This window comes from Eptesicus fuscus, chromosome 4 (assembly GCF_027574615.1).
Source record: "Eptesicus fuscus isolate TK198812 chromosome 4, DD_ASM_mEF_20220401, whole genome shotgun sequence".
In the NCBI taxonomy this organism is placed as follows: Eukaryota; Metazoa; Chordata; class Mammalia; order Chiroptera; family Vespertilionidae; genus Eptesicus; species Eptesicus fuscus.
The window spans coordinates 30,022,651-30,040,724 of record NC_072476.1 but is presented as its reverse complement, the minus strand read 5'-3'; the positions used below and the strand labels follow the sequence as shown (position 1 = coordinate 30,040,724).

Genomic DNA, 18,074 nt, shown 5'->3' with positions numbered 1-18,074 from the left:
TAAAAAGTTAAAATTTTGGTAAATATTTAGCTTTTATAGCAGTTGTTGGTACCCTAATAACATTTGCATACATTTAATATTGTTTAATATTCTCTTTTTTTTACACAGATTATGATTAATTTTTAAAATAAAATGTTTACTTTTGTTTTTGATATTGCCATTTAAAAAAATTTATTTCAGAGAGGAAGGGAGATGGAAAAAGAGATAGAAACATCAATGAGAGAGAATCATTGATTGGCCGCCTCCCACATGCCCCACACTGGGAATCAAGCCCGCAATCCGGATTATGGCCTGACTGGGAATCCTCGTTGCTCAACCACTGAGCCACTCTGGCCTGGCGTTACTGCCTTTTTAACATTTCCGTTATGTCATCCATGATTATAGAAGCTTTTTTCTGTCCCCTTTTCAAATTGGGAGTGATGATGACTGAATAGTAAGAGTTGGAAATCAGGGACAGCCGCTTGTGACGAGCGCAGACTGCGGGGACTCAGGCGTTGCAGCAGCTGCAGAGCCAGCGCCTCCAGCTCCGGCTCCTGGGCATTTAATGGGGACGCGTGGTGGCCCCGGCGGAGGCATGGAAGGCGGGTGGAGGGGACGGTCCAGACGCACATCATCCAGGGCCCCTCTGGCCCGGAGGCACTCATGAGCCGGAGCCCAGAAATCCGAGGGTGGAAAAGGTACCGCGACCCCTCCAATTCCCGTTAGCACCCGGGCTCCATCCTGCGCCCAAATACCTCCGCGAGCCCCTCTTTCTGCTCTCTCTGCACTTCAGACTCAGCCGGGACAGACTTCTGCCGCCACTCCGCACCCTGCTGGAGAAGCTCAGAGATCCTGTGCCCCTTTTATTTGAGGAACTCTTTTGGACCACACAGGATTTGATCATTCTGGACAAAGTGTTCTATAGGAGCTCTGGATGAGGGCTAGATACCAACAGTCCCTACAGGTGGTGTTTTCCGTTGCTGGCCTTTGATGCCTGTCTACGGTATGTCGTGAGAGGCTCCTACCTCTCCAAGCTCCATTGCTTCTGCTGCTCGCTTGCTTTGGACTCTGGTACGAACTCCACCCGCTGACACGGTCCTTCCGGGGAATTGGACGGCGGGATGGCTGTGCAGGGCACGCTGCGTGCTTCCTCCTGACCTTCGATTTTGACGAGACTATTCGTGGACAAAAACAGTGGCGACTTGATAGTGCGCGCTGCGTGGGTCTTCAAGTACCTGGGCGAGTGGGGCATGCGGCTGCGGGACCTGCTTGCGGTCTATGAGGCCTCCCCCTCTCCCCGGGCATGGGCGACATGCTGCAGTTTGTGGTCAAGTAGGGAGCCTGCTTCAAGGTGATTCTCATCTCGGATGCCAACACCTTCCGCGTGGAGAGTGCTCTGCGTGCTGCCGGCCACCTGGGTGTGTTCCGCCGCATCCTCAGCAACCCATCGGGGCCCGATGCACGGGGCTGCTGGTGCTTCGGCCCTTCCACACGCACAGCTGCACGCGGTGCCCCACCAACGTGGTGCAAGCACAAGGTGCTCAGCGACTACCTGTGTGAGCGTACCCAAGACCTTGTGCACTTTGAGTGCCTCGCCAATGACTTCTGCCCCATGGGGCTGCTGGGCAGCAGCAACTTGGCCTTCCCACACCGCGGCTATCCAGGAGGCGCAGAAGACCGAGCCCAGCTCATTCAGTGCCACTGCCACGGTGGTGCCCTGGGAAACCCCCCACGATTTGCCTCTCCATGTGCAGCAGCAACCCCAAAGGAAGAAAAGCCAGGTGGAATAGTCGCCTCCTGGTGGTGGAACGAGGTAGCACACTCCTGTTTGGGTCCCACCAGCCAGGAACCTCAGTGGCCTCGGTGTTTTCTCGTACCCCAGCCTCGTCTATGCATCAAGACCAGGAACTTAACCAAAGTCACCCCCTGTGGGCTGGGCCCTCTGCAGCCCCTTCCTCTCTTATGGAACAGAAAGCCATGATGTTTTTAAAGCAGAGCCAGTGAAACCCAAACCCCTCCTCTTCCGTGTTGAGAGCTATTAAAGCAGGTGAAGGGGGGGGGAGGAAAGAGTTGGAAATCAGATATTTTGAGAGGGTAAAAGATTATCTGAAATTATGATATCTTAAGTGCAATTGAAGAAGATGAGAGCTTGACAAATTTTTTACCTAGCAAGCTGAGATACAGTTTGCATATTTTTCTCAATAATTGAATTGACAATCCTTTGTATATTCTGAGTAAAAGCCCTTTGTGGTGTTATTTGCAAATAGTTTAATTTGAAGTCAGATTTATGTATTTTCTGCCTGGCTGCCATAGTTCAGTGGTTGAGCATTGACCTATGACCCAAAAGGTCACAGTTCGATTCCTGGCCAGGGCACATGCCCAGATTGCAGGCTTGATTCCCAGTGGGAGAAAGCAGCTGATCGATGATGTTCTCTCATCATTGATGTTTCTATCTCTCCCCCTCTCCCTCCTTCTCTCTCCCTCTCTGAAATTAATAAAAATATGTTTTAAAAATTTTTAATGTAGCTTTCCCTTGTATGGATTGTGCTTAAGTATCATAGCTAAGAAATCTTGGCCTGACCCAACTTCACAGAGATTTTCTTCTATATTTCATAAATGTTTTTATAGCTTTACACTTAGGTCTGTGATCAGTTAGACCTGGGTTTTGTATAGTGTTCAAGATACTGAGCTGACACTTAATGCCTATGGGTGTTCAGGTTTTCCAGTATCGTCTGTTGAAAAAATTGTCCCTTTTCCATTGTTTTACCTTTACGTCTCTCTGTTTCTTGAGTGTATTGATTTCTGTGTCTGTCCTTTGCAAAAATTACATTGAGTACTGTAGCTTACAGTAAGTCTTGAAGTTAGATTGTGAGTCCTTCAAATTTGTTCTTTTTAAAAATCATTTTGCCTATTTTAGCTCCTTTTCATATGAATTTTAAAAATCAGCTTGTTGATTGGTTAAACAGTTCTTTGGGGATTTTAATGACGATTTTGCTGAATCTATAGACAAACTTAGCTTGAGTATCTTAATGTGGACCAGTAGTTTTATTGCTAGCTTTACCCAGTGACCAGATAAGTTTCTATTGAAAGAGTATAAAAAAAGTTTTACATAAATGTTAAAGGCACGCCTTAAAATTAAGTACCCATTGCATTTTGAGGTTATTTATTACATGTTCTTAAAAGCTAATATCTTTTTAAAGTATAATACTTTGTAAAACTGTGTAATATGAAAACATGAGAATTCTCGTGATCCGTCCGCAGTGTATTAATATGGACTCTAGTTCATGAGCATGGCATATGTATCATCATTTTAGCTTTTCCTGGATTTCCGTTATCATTGCATTGTTTTCAGTATAGAGATCTTGTACATACTTTGTTAGATTTATATCTAAGTAGTTAATGTTTTTTGTGTTGCCTTAAGTGGTACTGTTCTTTTACATTTCAGCTTCCAACTGTTTATTCCTAATATATAGAATTACAATAGATTTTTATGTCCTGACCTTGTATCTTGTGACCTAGTTAAAATTTACTGACCTAGCTGGTTTGGCTCAGTGGATAGAGCGTCAGCCTGTGGTCTAAAGGGTCCCAGGTTCAATTTCGGCCAAGGGCACATGCCCGGGTTTCGGGCTCAATCCCCAGTAGGGGGCGGTGCAGGAGGCAGCCCATCAATGATTTCCTCTCATCATTGATGTTTCTATCTCTCCTCCCTTCCTGTCTGAAATCAATAAAAATATTTTTTTAAAAATAAAATTTACTTATTCTAACAAATTGTTGGTAAAATCTTGGGGATTTTCTTAGTAGATATTATTTTTCCTCTTCTTTTTCTTATATTAATTGTACTGGCTTGGATCATGCAGTGTTATGGTGAACTGAAGTAGTGAGAGCAGACATCCCTACCTTGTTCACAGTTTTATAAGGAAATCTTTCAGTATAATAGCTGTAGGTTTTTTGTTGATGCTCTTCATCAGTTTCAGGAAGTTCCCTGTGTCAGTTTGTGAAGAATTTTTATGCTGGGTATAAAAATTGCATCTGAGGTGATAATTTTACTTGTTTAGACTGTTCAAATGGTAATTGATATTAATTTTCAAATGTTGAATCACCCAGGTATTCCTGGGATAATAAACCCTCCTTAGTTACTTTTTAAATTTCTTTTATCGATTTAGGACTATTCTGTTTATAAATTTCTTCTTGATTGATTTGACAAATAATATATCTTTTAAGAAACTTGTGTACTTTGTCTTGTTTTCTTTTTTATTTTAATGTTTGTAAAGTTTATTGCTGATTTCCCATTTCCAATTTTGTAATTTGTGTCTTTTTTTTTTTTTTCTTGGTTGGCCTAGCTCACGTTTTGTCAAGCTTGGCAATATTGATATTTAGATCAAACAGTTCATTGTTGTGGACATGTGTTGTATGCTATGTATCATAGAATGTTGAGTAGCCTCCGTGATCTCTAACCAACAGGTATCAGTAGCCATTTCTAGTTGTGACAATTAAAAATGTCTCTAGAGACCATTGGTCCAGCTCTATAGTTTTCTTAAAAATTTTTTTCCTCAATGACCCAGCTTTTACTTTGTAATTTTTGCTCTTATGTTTCTTTTTTTTTCTGCTTGCTTTAATTTTCATCTGTTTTTATTTTATTTCTTAAGATAGAAGCTTAAATCATTGATTTGAGATTTTTTTTCTAATACAGCATTTAATGCCATAAACTTCCCTCTTAAGCATTACTTTAGCACTATCCCATAAACTTTTATTTGTATTTTCATTCAATTCAAAATATTTTCTAATTTCTCTTGTGATTTCCTCTTTGTTCTGTGGTTTATAAAGAAGTGTGTAGTTTTAATTTCCCTATACTTGTGGACTTTTCAGATATGGTTCTGTTACTAATTTTTAGTTTATTTCCATTGTGTTTAGAGAACATTCTTTGTATAATTTCGGTTATTTTAACTTTGTTAAGGTTGGTTGATATAGTGGTACAGATCTGCTATATCCTTACTGATATTTCTGTCTACTTGTTCTATAAATTGCAAGAGTATTAAAATGTCAAATGGTCTCTGTGGGTTTATCTGTTTCTCCTTTCAGATTTGTCACTTGTGCTTTATGCCTGTGTTAGGTGTCAGTATCTTAGAAGCTCCTTCCCTTGGACTACTTTCCTGGCAACCAACCCTTGTCCTGACTTGTAACAGCCTAGATTAGTTTTTCTGTTTTGTATTTCATATAAATAGAATCCTTCAGCATGTGCTCTTTTGTTTTAAGCTTCTTTTGTAAAACCATTTGTGAGACATATTGTTGGGTATACTTCATTTATTTGCATTGTGCTATTATAATTTCTAAAATGCTTTTTAAAATGAAATGTTTAAAATCTACAAGCAAAATGTACATCTGCTCAGGTTTACTGAATCTTAATATTTTCTTATCCCCATTTCCCACATGATGTAACATGCCAAAAATGTAATTGACACTCTTCTTTGAGCTCTCCCGGATTCCCATTTTCTCCCCTGTTCCTCCTAAGCTAGCCATTGTCTTGAAATGATGGTTGTCCTTCCTCATAATGATTTTATATTTTTACTGTGTATATATCCCCAGAGAAGTATCTATCTCCATTATATGTATAATATTTTGTGTTTTTAAGCTTGATACGACTGGTATCATACTATAATGTTTTGTGTATATGTTCTCTTTTCTTTTTGAAACACCTCAAGTTTATTAATTTATTAGTAGTATATATCTGATAGCCAGAATGTGAAGCTGGAGTGTTGCTCTCTTATACTGGAAAATCAACTACATAATACGTTATAGTATGTGCAAATGTGTACATTGAAGAACTTTGCAAAAGTTTAATCAAACCTGCTTTCAGTTTATTAAATAATTTCTCAGGAGTATCGTTGCGGGAGGTACAGCAACCTCATGACCAAGTCACAGATCTTTTCAGAATTAATTCTTATAAAGGCAGTTTTGATTACGTTGATCCAAGTTATGTGGGGGTGGCAGGATCGGTAAAGGTAAAGTTTTGTTTTTAGTCTCCCTAAATGTTGTTTCACTTGATTTAGGAGGGCTTGGGAGTACCCAAGAATTATCTTCCAGAAAATTTCTGTCATACTAGTAGTGCGCTGAAAGTTTGAATAGTCATGAGGAATGGGTCTCTCATTATCAGCCCATGATTGCAGAATTGCTTTCTCTGATAAAATCTTTACATCTCCTGGTAAAGGGGAAGATGTGGTATGACAAAGAGTTGTACCATTTGGTGAGAGAGGGGGGTGTCTTATATGTTGCAGTGAAATTCCCCAAGTGCAGTTTTGTGCTGTCTTTCCCTAGGTCTTCTATGAATCCTACAGGAGTGCAGCCTTTCTTGATCACAGTTGGGGTTTTCAGTTTTCTCAGTAGTTCAACCTGTACTTGAGTCACATATGTAAATTAGACATTTCTCTCTTCAGCTCCCAGTATATATTTTGCATATCATCACTTGAAATGCTTAGTCTTTGGAGAGCTCTGCTCTGCAGATTGTCTTCCTGAGTTGGATGCATTTGTTTGGCTTTTTGTGGCTCTATTCTGAGATTGATACATTCTTTCTTCGTCAGTTCTAGTTCTTGTTCCAAGCCACATATCTTCAGGTCACAACTCAACTTTTCCACCTCCCAGTTTGATGAAGGTGGACTTAAATTCCTTATACCTGCTGAGTTCCCACCTCTGTTCTTAGCTGAAGGAGTTCTACTTCTTTAGACTGCAGCTGTTCATTCAACACTTGAAACGATTCAGAGTTGTCTGTTCATTTTATCCAATTTGCTCTTTGAATTATCAACACAAACCTCTCGATATGCATGATAGGCTTATTTACTTGTTCCGGTCCCACAGAACTTGTTTCTTCATCTAATAGAGCGCCTGTAAGCCCAAGGCAGGCTACGTAGGGCCGCCGAGTTTGGATTCCCCAGCGTTCCAAAGGGGTCGCCAGGGCTCAGCATGGGCTTCCGGTTTCCTCGAAGACACCGCCGCATCCCCGGCTAAGGCCGACTCTCTGGGTACACCGCGGTGGGGTTCCCGTTGCTTTGGCCTCCGCTGCGCCAGGACCCGGCCATTTGGCTGGGGCCACCAGGAGGATGGGGCAGGAGGGGCTGAGGCGCCGCCGAGAGCAGGCCCATTACCCAGCAACACGCGCGCGAGCTCGGCCGGCCTCACGGGCTGTTCCAGCTGGAAGGGGGCTGCCGCGGCCCTGTGCTCGGCTCCCGGGCCACCTGTATATGTTCTTATGTATCAGTTATTCAACATATGTTTTCAAGATATATGCATTTTGTCAAATGTAGATTTAACATTCTTATGTGGTGGTTATAGTGTGTGATCATTTGTTCATTCTTCTACATAAGGGCATTTATGTTTTCTTCCAAAACTTTTGGTATTCCCATGTCAGTCTTCTAAGGTAGTGGTACTCAGATGTGAGTGTTGGTAACACTCGATTTTCATAATGCCTGGTAGACACTACAAGCATTTTGAGCGTGAGGGTCAAATATGCTGCCTATCATATGATGAATAAATTCCAAATGTATGCCGGTAAAACCTGTGGAGCTTAGCCCTGGCTGGTGTGGCTCCGTTGGTTGGGTGGTTCCATTCCAGGTCAGGACATATGCCTGGGTTGCAGGCTCAATCCCCGGTTGGCGGTGTGCAGGAGGCAGCCACTCTCACATCGATGTTTTTGTCTCCCTCTCCCTTCCTTTCTCTCTTTAAAAAAAAAAAAATCAATGAAAATATTTTTTAAAGACCCACCTTTATAGCTAAAATGAAACATCATAGATAATTAGAAATTTTAATGATCTATGACAGTATGCTAAAGGAAATAAAAAAGAAGAAGTAACAGGTATAAAGAGTAAGACTACAGAATATATATAGTAGTTAGAGGCCTGGTGCACGTGCTTGGGGGGGGTCCATTGGTGGTTGGCTGGCCGGCCCCACCCCACCCCCGGTGGAACTCCACTTCAAGGGAACAATTTGCATATTAGCCTTTTATTATCCTATATAATAAAGGTCTAATATGCAAATTGACCGAATGACAGAACGACCAGCAGAACGACTGGTTGCTATGATACGCACTTCAACGCAGGAGCTGCCCTCAGGCCTCAAGCCAGCCAAGACGGATGCCAGTGGGGGCACCCTGATCGCCCTGCTGGTCGTCCCACAGAGGGAGGTGACTGGCGGTGGGCGGGGCTGATTGGTGAGGAGGTGGAGGGTGGGGCCAGTGAGTGGTCAGTGCCAAGCCGGCCAAGGTGGGTGCCAGTGGCCCCCCCCCCCAACCCCCCATCACCATGCCGGTCGCCCCACAGATTGGCCCTGATGGTCGGCCAGGCCTAGGGACCTTTCCTTTGCAGGAATTTCATGCACCAGGCCTCTAGTATAGGGTAAGTCACTTAAGTTGATAAGTAATCATTAATTTTATATACCTAACAATGTAGCATCATAATAAAAATAGAAATAGAGAATTAACAGAATTAGGATATATTTACAGATCTATAGTCATTGAGTTACTTATAAATGATAAATAGAATATTTGAACTATACATTTAAAAACATGAGCTAATTGATGTATGTCTAGAACTCTCTAGCAAATAAGTGTTTATTTACAAATCATGGATCTTTCACAAAAATTGACTTTATACTTGTTCACAGATAACCTTTAAAAATTCTCTGAACATAATGTAATTTAGAACTCAGTAATAAGCCGGTTATTTACAATAGAAATTCGGTATAATGAAATCCTAAGAAATATACTTTGACTTGAAGAGGACCTCATGAAAAAGAATTTAGAACAGATCAATATTGGAAATACCACATAGCTAAACTTGTGAAAAAGTAACTAAGCAGTATTTAGAAGTTAGTTACTACCCTTAGCTATAATTTAATTTTGTTCTATATATCTTTGCCCAAGATCACATGACTAGGAAGCAGTGAATCTGGCATTTGAATTCAGGTCTCTTTCAATCTTGCTCTTAGTTGAGATTCCAAATATAAATAATTTTTGTATTTTCTATGAAATTGTGTTCCTCTCTGATGTATTCTTTGCTTAATAATGTGTGGGTTTGTGCCTCTGTGAAATTCCTTATGCATTCCAAGCCTTTAAGAGTCTTAGGATATTTTCTAAATAATATTCAGAGGTAGTGAAATGGTTTGTATTCATATTCATGCAAGAACATGTTTTATTTTAAGTATCCATTGAACATACCTTTTTACTGTTTAAAATGTTTCATCACTAAAATGCTTGAATAATACATGCAAATGTGTTACCTTAATTTCTATAGCATTTTGTGAAGGCTTAATGAACCCAAAATATTTTATATGTTAATATTGGGAAGAACCATGTTAAGTTATTAAAAGGTGCTTATAAATCTGCAAGAAAGGGAGATTCTGAATTAACTGTTAGTTTGTCATGTTTCAATTTCAAAGGAGATTCAAGTTTACTCATAGTTTAATTGCATGATTCTAGCGATCCTAAGAAAGGTTTAACAATTTGATTCTGCACTTTTCTTCAGTATGACAAAAGATTAAGCAAATATTTGTCAAGGAAGGAACAAATACGCCTTGTAAGATAAACCTGCACTTACAATCTGTATAACATAAAAGTTGCAGTTTGCTGTTATGAACCCTTTAGTGTTTAAAAAAGCCACATTCACCATTTTAGACATCATTCCCATTCAATCCATATGTCTAGTCATTTTCAAAATTTCTTTAACTGTCTCTATATGAATTTGCCTGAGCCTACTTTTCCCACTCACAGACCATAAATTGGCACCATTCATTTTGTCAGTCATTTTTAAAAATTGTGCCTTTTTTTTTTTCCTTCTTCATGAAAAGTCTGTGTTATTCCATATCTTTCACCCAAATTTCTTTACTAAAGTGACCCAAAATACATTTTTGGGATTACTGTTGAAGTACTATCTTTGTATTCCAAAGCAGGCCCTTCTGAAACTGATGATGTTGATGACAAACTCCCCCTTTCGAAGTCTTTGCAAGGTATATATAACTTTTCACTTCCATTTTCCCACATACTGTTTTTATTTAATGTTTCTTTATATTGGACAGACTGTATTTTAGTATTTATATCTGTATTATTACTTTTCTAAATGGAAAAGGAAAAAATGTATTGGCCTTTTTTTTTTTTTTTTTTGAAAAACATATAAATGAACTTCACAAGCAACAATTTTTCAAAACCAATTTTCCCTTTTGTGAATCTAGTAATGAATCTCGAAATGGGTACATGACACACTTTCATATTTAAGGTAAAGTACACATTTATACCTTATATCAGAATAGTCAGAAGTAAGGTTTTTATTGTATAGTTAGTAATGTAAATATCGATAAGGTCATGTTGATACTTAGCTTTGAGAATTTTTGTATAGTGTTCCCTAACTTGATGACCATAGGCTATTTGTGATGGCTTTTAATTCTATCTATTCTGGCTTTGAGCACATAAGATTTACTTTCCTTAGCTTTATTTTTAATGTAAATATAATTGCTTATTTCAGATTTAAAAAGAACAAAAAGGACACAAAGAATCATTGTTTACATGTAACATTGTGAAGGTGTAACAACCACCTTAATTAAGTGTTCTTATTTTTTACCTAAGCTTTCCTTTTTTAAGTGCTGGTTTCTTATCCATTACCTCTCATCACTTTGACCTCACTCACATCTTTGTTTTCTTCAACATTGGAGTCAAAGAACCTAATGCTTCATAAGTCCAAATGTTGACGTCTTAAAAAAAGAGGGAAGGGACTGTGCGCTGAGAAAGTATATTGAAAAAGTTAATTAAAGAATAATTTATGGCTCTAGAGTTATAGATTTATCTAGTCTTTTGAGTTCAGGTGAGTTTTCATAATATGAAGTGGAAAAGAATCCCAAGATAATTATGGCATTTTAAATTCAAAAGTACTAGGATGTGAGGGCGATCTGGCTGCGACATCTGTCACCCCATTGATCGCCAGGGTTGATTCGGCTGATCTGGCTGGCTAGGCGGGTGTCCCCCTCCTCCCTCACCGATCCATGTGCGTCCCTCCCGAAGCTGCGCGCTCGGTCGAAGAGGACGACCTTCCCCCCAGAGGAGAGGACCGGTCTTCGGTCAAGGGTATACGAGTAGCTGCGCTCCCCTGCTAGAACCTCCAAACAAGCTCTCAAAAGTACTAGACACTGAGTGAGAGTTTTTGAAACTGTAATCAATGCTTTTTAAAAATCAAGATAAAATATATTTCAAACTATGTCTCAGTGTTATATGTTTAGTTGTATGTATAGTTTCTGAAATTAGTTATCAGTGGATGATAAAATAAACTCAATTTTGTTTCCCTTTCCCCCATGGGACTTACTCATAGGTAATATATTTATACACAAAGGCAGTGACTTTCAACCTTTTCCATGTTAGTAGCTCAGACATTTTAAGGACAGAGGATGAATATTTGGGGGCAGTTTGGGTACTTAATCCTTAATCCTAAGTGGCTCTCTAATATTTTAGTGGACTATTTTCCTATTTGTGAGTAAAGCTTCTGCTCTATTAGGATGAGCCTGTTTACCTTGTGACTGCCTAACTTGATACATTGCTTTATGTTCCAGTTTTTAGAAGCAGGCAGAGTATATTACCTGAATTAAAATGCTTTTGAGACTAAAGGTAGTATCTTAAATTTTAACTTAAAAATGTCCTTTAAATACAACTTCGACTAAATAATGAGGATTGAGTTTCCATAGCTTCCACCATAGTAAAAATGGAAAGCAGGAAACATTTCACAGCAAAACCTGAACTTGTTTATCTTATTTAATAGTCTATGAGCAAAGAAAGACTTTACTCTGATTTGTGTGTTTTTGTGTGTGTGTGTCATTGGCTGATGAGCATGGTACTTTGAAACATAATTGTTCTATTTCTCAAATTCTAACATTTACTAGTAATTATATTGCATAGTTATAGTAACTAACTATAAATCCCCAAACCAACTTAGGTTGACACTATATGTTTTACATTTTAAAATAATTTTTTGAGTTTTCAAGTGAAGTGTTAAGTGTTATCTGAATTAGATCGCATTGTTTGAAATAACTACTCAGGAGTTAAAGAATTAGTTTGTATATGTTGTAAATTTTTTGCACTGTTACCTAGTTTCTCTTCTTTCTATGTCAGTTTTTATTCCTTTATTATATATGGTTTATTTTCATTTTAGGAAGCCATCATTCTTCAGAGGGCAATGAAGGAACAGAAGTGGAAGTACCAGCAGAAGGTTAGAAATAAAGGGATTTTAATTTTGCTGTATTTATCTTATGTTTGTTCTATATTATAGAGATAATATCTTTTTAAAAATACATATTCTTATTGATTTCAGATAGGAAGGGAGAGGGAGAGATAGAAACATCAATGATGAGAGAGAATCATTGATCAGCTGCCTCCTGCATCCCCCCATTGGGAATCGAGCTTGCAACCCAGGCATGTGCCCTTGACCGGAATCGAACCCGGGACCCTTCAGTCCACAGGCTGACGCTCTATCCACTGAGCCAACCCACTTAGGGCTAGAGATACTATCCTTAAAACACCTTATTTGGAAAGAAAAAGATGATTATTTTGGTATGCTTTCTTAGCCAACAGGTTTTTTTCTTAGTCCTAAGATGTAATATACCTCTTATTGTACTGAATAATAAAGCATATGAGATGAAAACTTAGGTAAGTAAAACTTCCTGATGCAAAATGCTGACCTTTTTTTTTTTTTTCTGGTTGTCTTGTGCCATATTAGCATTTTTTAAAGAAGGAAAGGTTTCAATATATTAGAATTTAATTATTACTGGCTTTGTTCACATTTCCTTTTTAAACATACTAATTAATGATGCCACTAAAACAAATATGTTTTTATTGATTTTTAAAGATAGAGAAAGGGAAAGGGAGAGAAAGAAACATTCATGAGATGGAGAAACTGATCAGCTGCCTACTTCACGCGCCCTTTTGGGCATCAAGCCTGCAACCCTGGGAATTGACTTAGTGCATGGGACGATGCTCTACCAACTAAGCCACATTGGCCAGGGCTAATGGTGCCATTTTTTAGAGTAGGGTAATATATTCTATATAAGATTAATAAAAGAAAGATTTCCTCTGCTTATTTTTACACCCACGACTACCCCATGAACTACTTTTTCTCTTTACTAGCCATCCTCCTTTGCTCTCAGGATTGAATGAATGTTAACTATGGTACGGATTTTTAAGTTTCTGGAATCTTGTGTTAAACTGTTAGCATGTAAAATGGCTCCCTATTTCTAAGTGGTTTATATAGTTTCAAAAAAGTTTTTGTAGGTTGTTCCCAAGGAAAATGACGGGCGATGTAACTGAGTCTTATTTTAGAATTACTATTTCTCTCATAAACTAGTTGTATTGTACTTTATTTTCTGGATAAAAATTGATTATATTTTGTAACTTTTTACTCCATATATTTGCTTTTTCGTTTAATTTTTAAAAATTATTACTCTGATATTTTACCTTGTCTGAGTGGAGGGAGTTCTTAAGGTCTCTCAAATGTTAGCTAATCTTTCTAAATTCAATTTTAGAATTAGGATTTCTAAATGGAATACATTTCTTGCAAAAATATTAATATGCTCATTTTAAACAGTATTTTAGTGGTTTTTTTTTTAAAAAAAGATCTATTTATAGAAGATAGTGTGCATGAATTATTTTTTTATGTCTTACTGTATGAAGGTAATTATCTGTTTTCTCTGTAACAAAATCTTCTATTTTGAATAGGTAGTATTTACCATGAAATACCTATATATAAGATACATGGGGCAGGGTTCATCAGGCAGTATGAATTACTTCACAATTTACAATTCTGTCATTAGATACTAGGCTTTTCAAATACTTTATTTTTGAGGAGATTTTTATTGTATTGCAATGTTAATAGAGTTGAATCAAACCTGGGTTCTGGTCTTTATTCTTTTACTAACCAATAAACATAATCTTTGGCAAATCAGTTAATCTCTCAACCTTTGCAAAATCAAAGAGAGTTGATAAAAATACTTTCTAGCTTCTAGCACTAACATTCTGATGTACATATATTTGTTTTGTGCAGTAACAACAAATATTAATAAAATACTTTATTTTAAAAAGTATCTTGCATATAAAATTAGGAGATATAGTCCTAAGTGCATTTTGTATAGTCATTTTCTTGGTCTGAAGGGCCCCACTGCGAAAAATTGTGTTTTTTTTTAAAAATATAAACCACTCAGATTGCTGAAAGCAGAGGAGAAATAGTTGTTGTTTTTTTAAGCCTTTGTTTTTATTCTAGCATTTTCTAGTTACATCAGGAAAATAACTGACTTCATTATAATCTTCCTCCTAAAAATGCAGGTTTTTTTTGAGTCCATTAATGTAGTTAACTTGGTATTATGTAATAGTTTTCCAGAATTTTTCTATTTTTTATCCCTGTTTATAATTGAAGGGATCATATATCTTAATAAATATGAGATGAATTAAAATGCCAGTAAAATTTTATAGTAGGCTGCTTTTGGAGTATCCGATCAATAAAATGTTGGAACATATAGAAAGTGCTTTATAATGAATGTCATTTTAGAATTTTATTTTTTTCAAGATTCTACTCAACATGTCCCTTCAGAAACAAGTGAGGACCCTGAAGTTGAGGTGACTATTGAAGGTTAGTTATTGAAAAGCCTTGATTCCAAAAGTTTACTTCTGGTCATAAAAACACTTGTCTCATTCACATTTCCAAGTGTGCATTTCATTCATTCTTAAAGGAAACTTGTGATAAAAATTGAAGCATATATGTGTATGTGTGACCAAAGCAGCCCACTTCCCAACAGTGCACCCAGTGCTTTGGGAGTTTTAGACAAGAAAAGTAAGCCATGGAAATGAGCGGTGGACCAGACTATTACTTCCTGTCATTGGGAATTGAGAATAAAAAATGAAAGCTATGACCAGACTAGATATACATGAAACCAGATTCTGTAATCTGTTAATCAGTCTGTGATAGCCAGATCTAATATCAGTAACACTGATATTTACTTGAGTGAAGTGGAGGAAGAGAGTGTTGATAGTTCAGTCAGTTTTTAAAGCGATTTTTCCCCTAAAATACTATTAGAGGCTAACATATAGCCTGTTCTTAAAAACTTTTTGATCAGTAGCTACAATATAGTCTAAACTAATCTCTTTAGCTCAGGTTGCTTTAAACATAGTTTTTTCTTCTTCATAATGCATGAATGCAGATGAGCCAGTTTGTCCTGAATTATTTAAAAATTCAGCTAATAGAATAATTAACAGTATCATCCTATATCAGTGATGGTGAACCTATGACACATGTGTCAGCACTGACACGCGTAGCCATTTCTGATGACACGCGGCCGCTGAGGCGGCCGCATGCCGAGGATGAAACATTTGCTACTCCTGAGGATGAAACATTTGCGAAATAATGTTTTTTCCTCAAAGTGACACACTACCCGAGTTATGCTCAGTTTTTTGGCGAAGTTTGACACACCAAGCTCAAAAGGTTGCCTATCACTGTCCTATATCATAAAGAGCTAATATGCAAATGGTCCTCACACCATCATGACTTAACGGCTCAGACACTCAACACTGGAGAGAGCGGAATGGGGACCAGCCAGGCACAAATGAGTTCGCCAGAGAGGAATGGGGACCAGCCAGGCTATGGCCTGGGAGAGGGACAAGCTGCCCACCCCGTGGTCCCGGGCACCAGCGGCTGCGCCTGTGCCTGCTGCTGCATGCCCCATGGTCCCGGGCGTTAGCGCCCGCGGCTCGGGCAAAACTGCCCACCCACGGTCCCCTGTGGCTGCAGCCAGCCCAGGTAAAGCTGGCCTGGGTCCTGGGTGCCTGCAGCCAGCCAGAGGGAGGGAAGCCCAGGTCCCGGGTGCCAGTGACTGGCTGGAGGAGGGAATCTTGTGTCTCGGGTTTGGGGCAAGGCAGAAGCAGTTAGGGGCAATCAGGCCAGCAGGGGAGCAGTTATGGGCGATCAGGCAGGTAGGCAGAGGTGGTTAGGGGCGATAAGGCAGGCAGGCAGAGGTGGTTAGGGGCGATAAGGCAGGCAGGTGAACGGTTAGGAGCCAGCGGTCCCAGATTGCGAGAGGCAGTCGGACATCTCCCGAGGGGTCCTGGATTGGATATGCATGCCGGGCTGAGGGGGCCCCCCCACCCCCACCTTGCGCACAAATTTTGTGCACTGGGCCTCTAGTATTTCATAATTATTAAGTGCATATTGATTTTTTCCCTTTTAAATTGTCTTGCACTACTCTATAAATTTTTCCCCTCAAAGTAAGTTCTTCTTAAGGAAAAATATTGTAACAATACAACAATTTAAACTATATTAAGTTATATTTATACCTGCCTTGCTCTAAAGTCCCTGTACTCACTTTGTGTATTAATCTAAAAATAATTTGATGTATGTATATACATGTATATGAGTGTGTGTATATACATACATATAGTTTTATAAGAATGATGTGCAACATTATAATGAACATTTAAAATACACATATATCACATTTTTCGTAGGTTTGTTTTTTTTTCCATAATACATCTTGGTACATCATCTTTTTTTTTTTTTTTTTTAATGCTGCATAACCTTCCTTGTTTTTATTTCTCTCTCTTTAACAATCTGTCTTCTCCTGCTGTCACTTGGTTATGGTGTTTGGCTACTTACAACTAACTATTCAAAATGTGTGTCTTCATTGCTTCTAAAATATAAGTTGATTGGTAGCTTTTACATAACATGAGAATTTTTCTCATCTTCATGTCTCAAAATAATAAATATGTATTTCTTTTATCATTAATATAATTTTACTAATCTAAAAACAATTTTGAATTGTTTCTAGTTTAGCATTAAATGATTGAATTTAATTGTGTGTGTTTTTAGTTATAAACCTCATTAACTGTCAAAGAAGAAAATCTTAAGAGGTTATAAATATAAATACTGAGAATTTTGTTCCTTCTATACAGATAGAAAAAATAGATTACTATTTAAATTTATTAGGACAAAACTTTAAATAGGAAAATAACTAGGTTATTTTTATCAAATCTTAAGAGGAGATGAAGACTGTATTAAACTTGTTTAGAAAGTAAATATATACTTTTATAGAATAAGACCTTTAAAGAGATGTTAATGATAATTACAAAATGGCTCATGAACCTGAAATGTATCACTTCTTTCCATTTTAAGACTTTGGAGGGAGTAATGTCTTTTTTTTTTTTTTTAATTAAAACATACTATAAAGATCTTTATCATCCAAATTTATCAACAAGTAATATAATTTTGCTATATAGGTCGCTATATGTTCAGAAGAACAGTGAAATACAGGTCTGTATAAGTAATTATTTTACAGAGTAGCATTTTCTATGGCATACACTGAGTGGCCAGATTATTATGACCACCCCATCAGTACAATGAAGTGAATTAGTTATGCAGATAATAATAATAAAACCTTGAGAGTATTTGCTTAGGAAGTTTTCAATGTTCAGTATTTTTGGAAGTGTCAATGAAGTACTGATGGGGTGGTCATAATAATCTGGCCACTCAGTGTATATGTTTGTGAACTATAATCAGCCTCAATTAAATTGCTAATTGTTTTTTTATCCATACATTAAAGAGGATACAGTTAAGTCCAATTTATTAACAAGGAAGGTCAAATGAGAACATGCACATCTATTTGATAAAAATTGTTGTTTTTCTGGAAAGATTATTACAAAATGGTAGAAACTCATTAAATATTTATAGTTAGAGAACTAACTTTTAGTATATCCTTATAATAGAAAAAATATACAGGCACTGAAAGTGTGATTTTAAAAAAATATATAAGTGATCCAGAAAAAGACCCCTTTTGTCATTTGTTTAATTGGAGGAAAACTCCTGCCCTTCATGAACAAGGCAAGTTTAAAACGAAAAGTGTATAGAGAGAATGATGTTCGTTTTGTTCAGAAAAATACTGGAAGAAGATAAATGAAGATAATCCTGCATGTCCGTGGCTGACTTTTATTTTCTCCTGTTGCATCTTTCTGCATTTTTCAAGTAGTTTGTAGAAAAGATTAAAAAAAGAACTTGATCATCACGTAAGTTTGTCAGATTTTCACAGTACTTGAACTCTGA

General features: G+C 37.8%; 1 protein-coding gene and 1 pseudogene across 8 annotated transcripts in view; both read left to right on the top strand.

The window, feature by feature from the left end:
• Nucleotides 1-18,074, top strand: part of GTF2I (general transcription factor IIi) — a 130,580-nt gene that overhangs the window by 68,978 nt on the left and 43,528 nt on the right. For 2 of the 8 annotated variants that reach the window (XM_054714828.1, XM_054714827.1), the window contains exons 10-12: nt 9,910-9,969; nt 12,153-12,209; nt 14,556-14,618. In XM_054714828.1, coding sequence (XP_054570803.1) covers nt 9,910-9,969; nt 12,153-12,209; nt 14,556-14,618 — 180 coding nt within the window. Of the gene's footprint in view, nt 1-9,909; nt 9,970-12,152; nt 12,215-14,555; nt 14,619-18,074 lie in introns of those variants that run through there. The other 6 variants (XM_054714829.1, XM_054714831.1, XM_054714833.1 and 3 more) reach the window with 6 other exon arrangements.
• LOC103286187 (phosphoethanolamine/phosphocholine phosphatase-like) lies at nt 1,080-1,769 on the top strand (annotated as a pseudogene).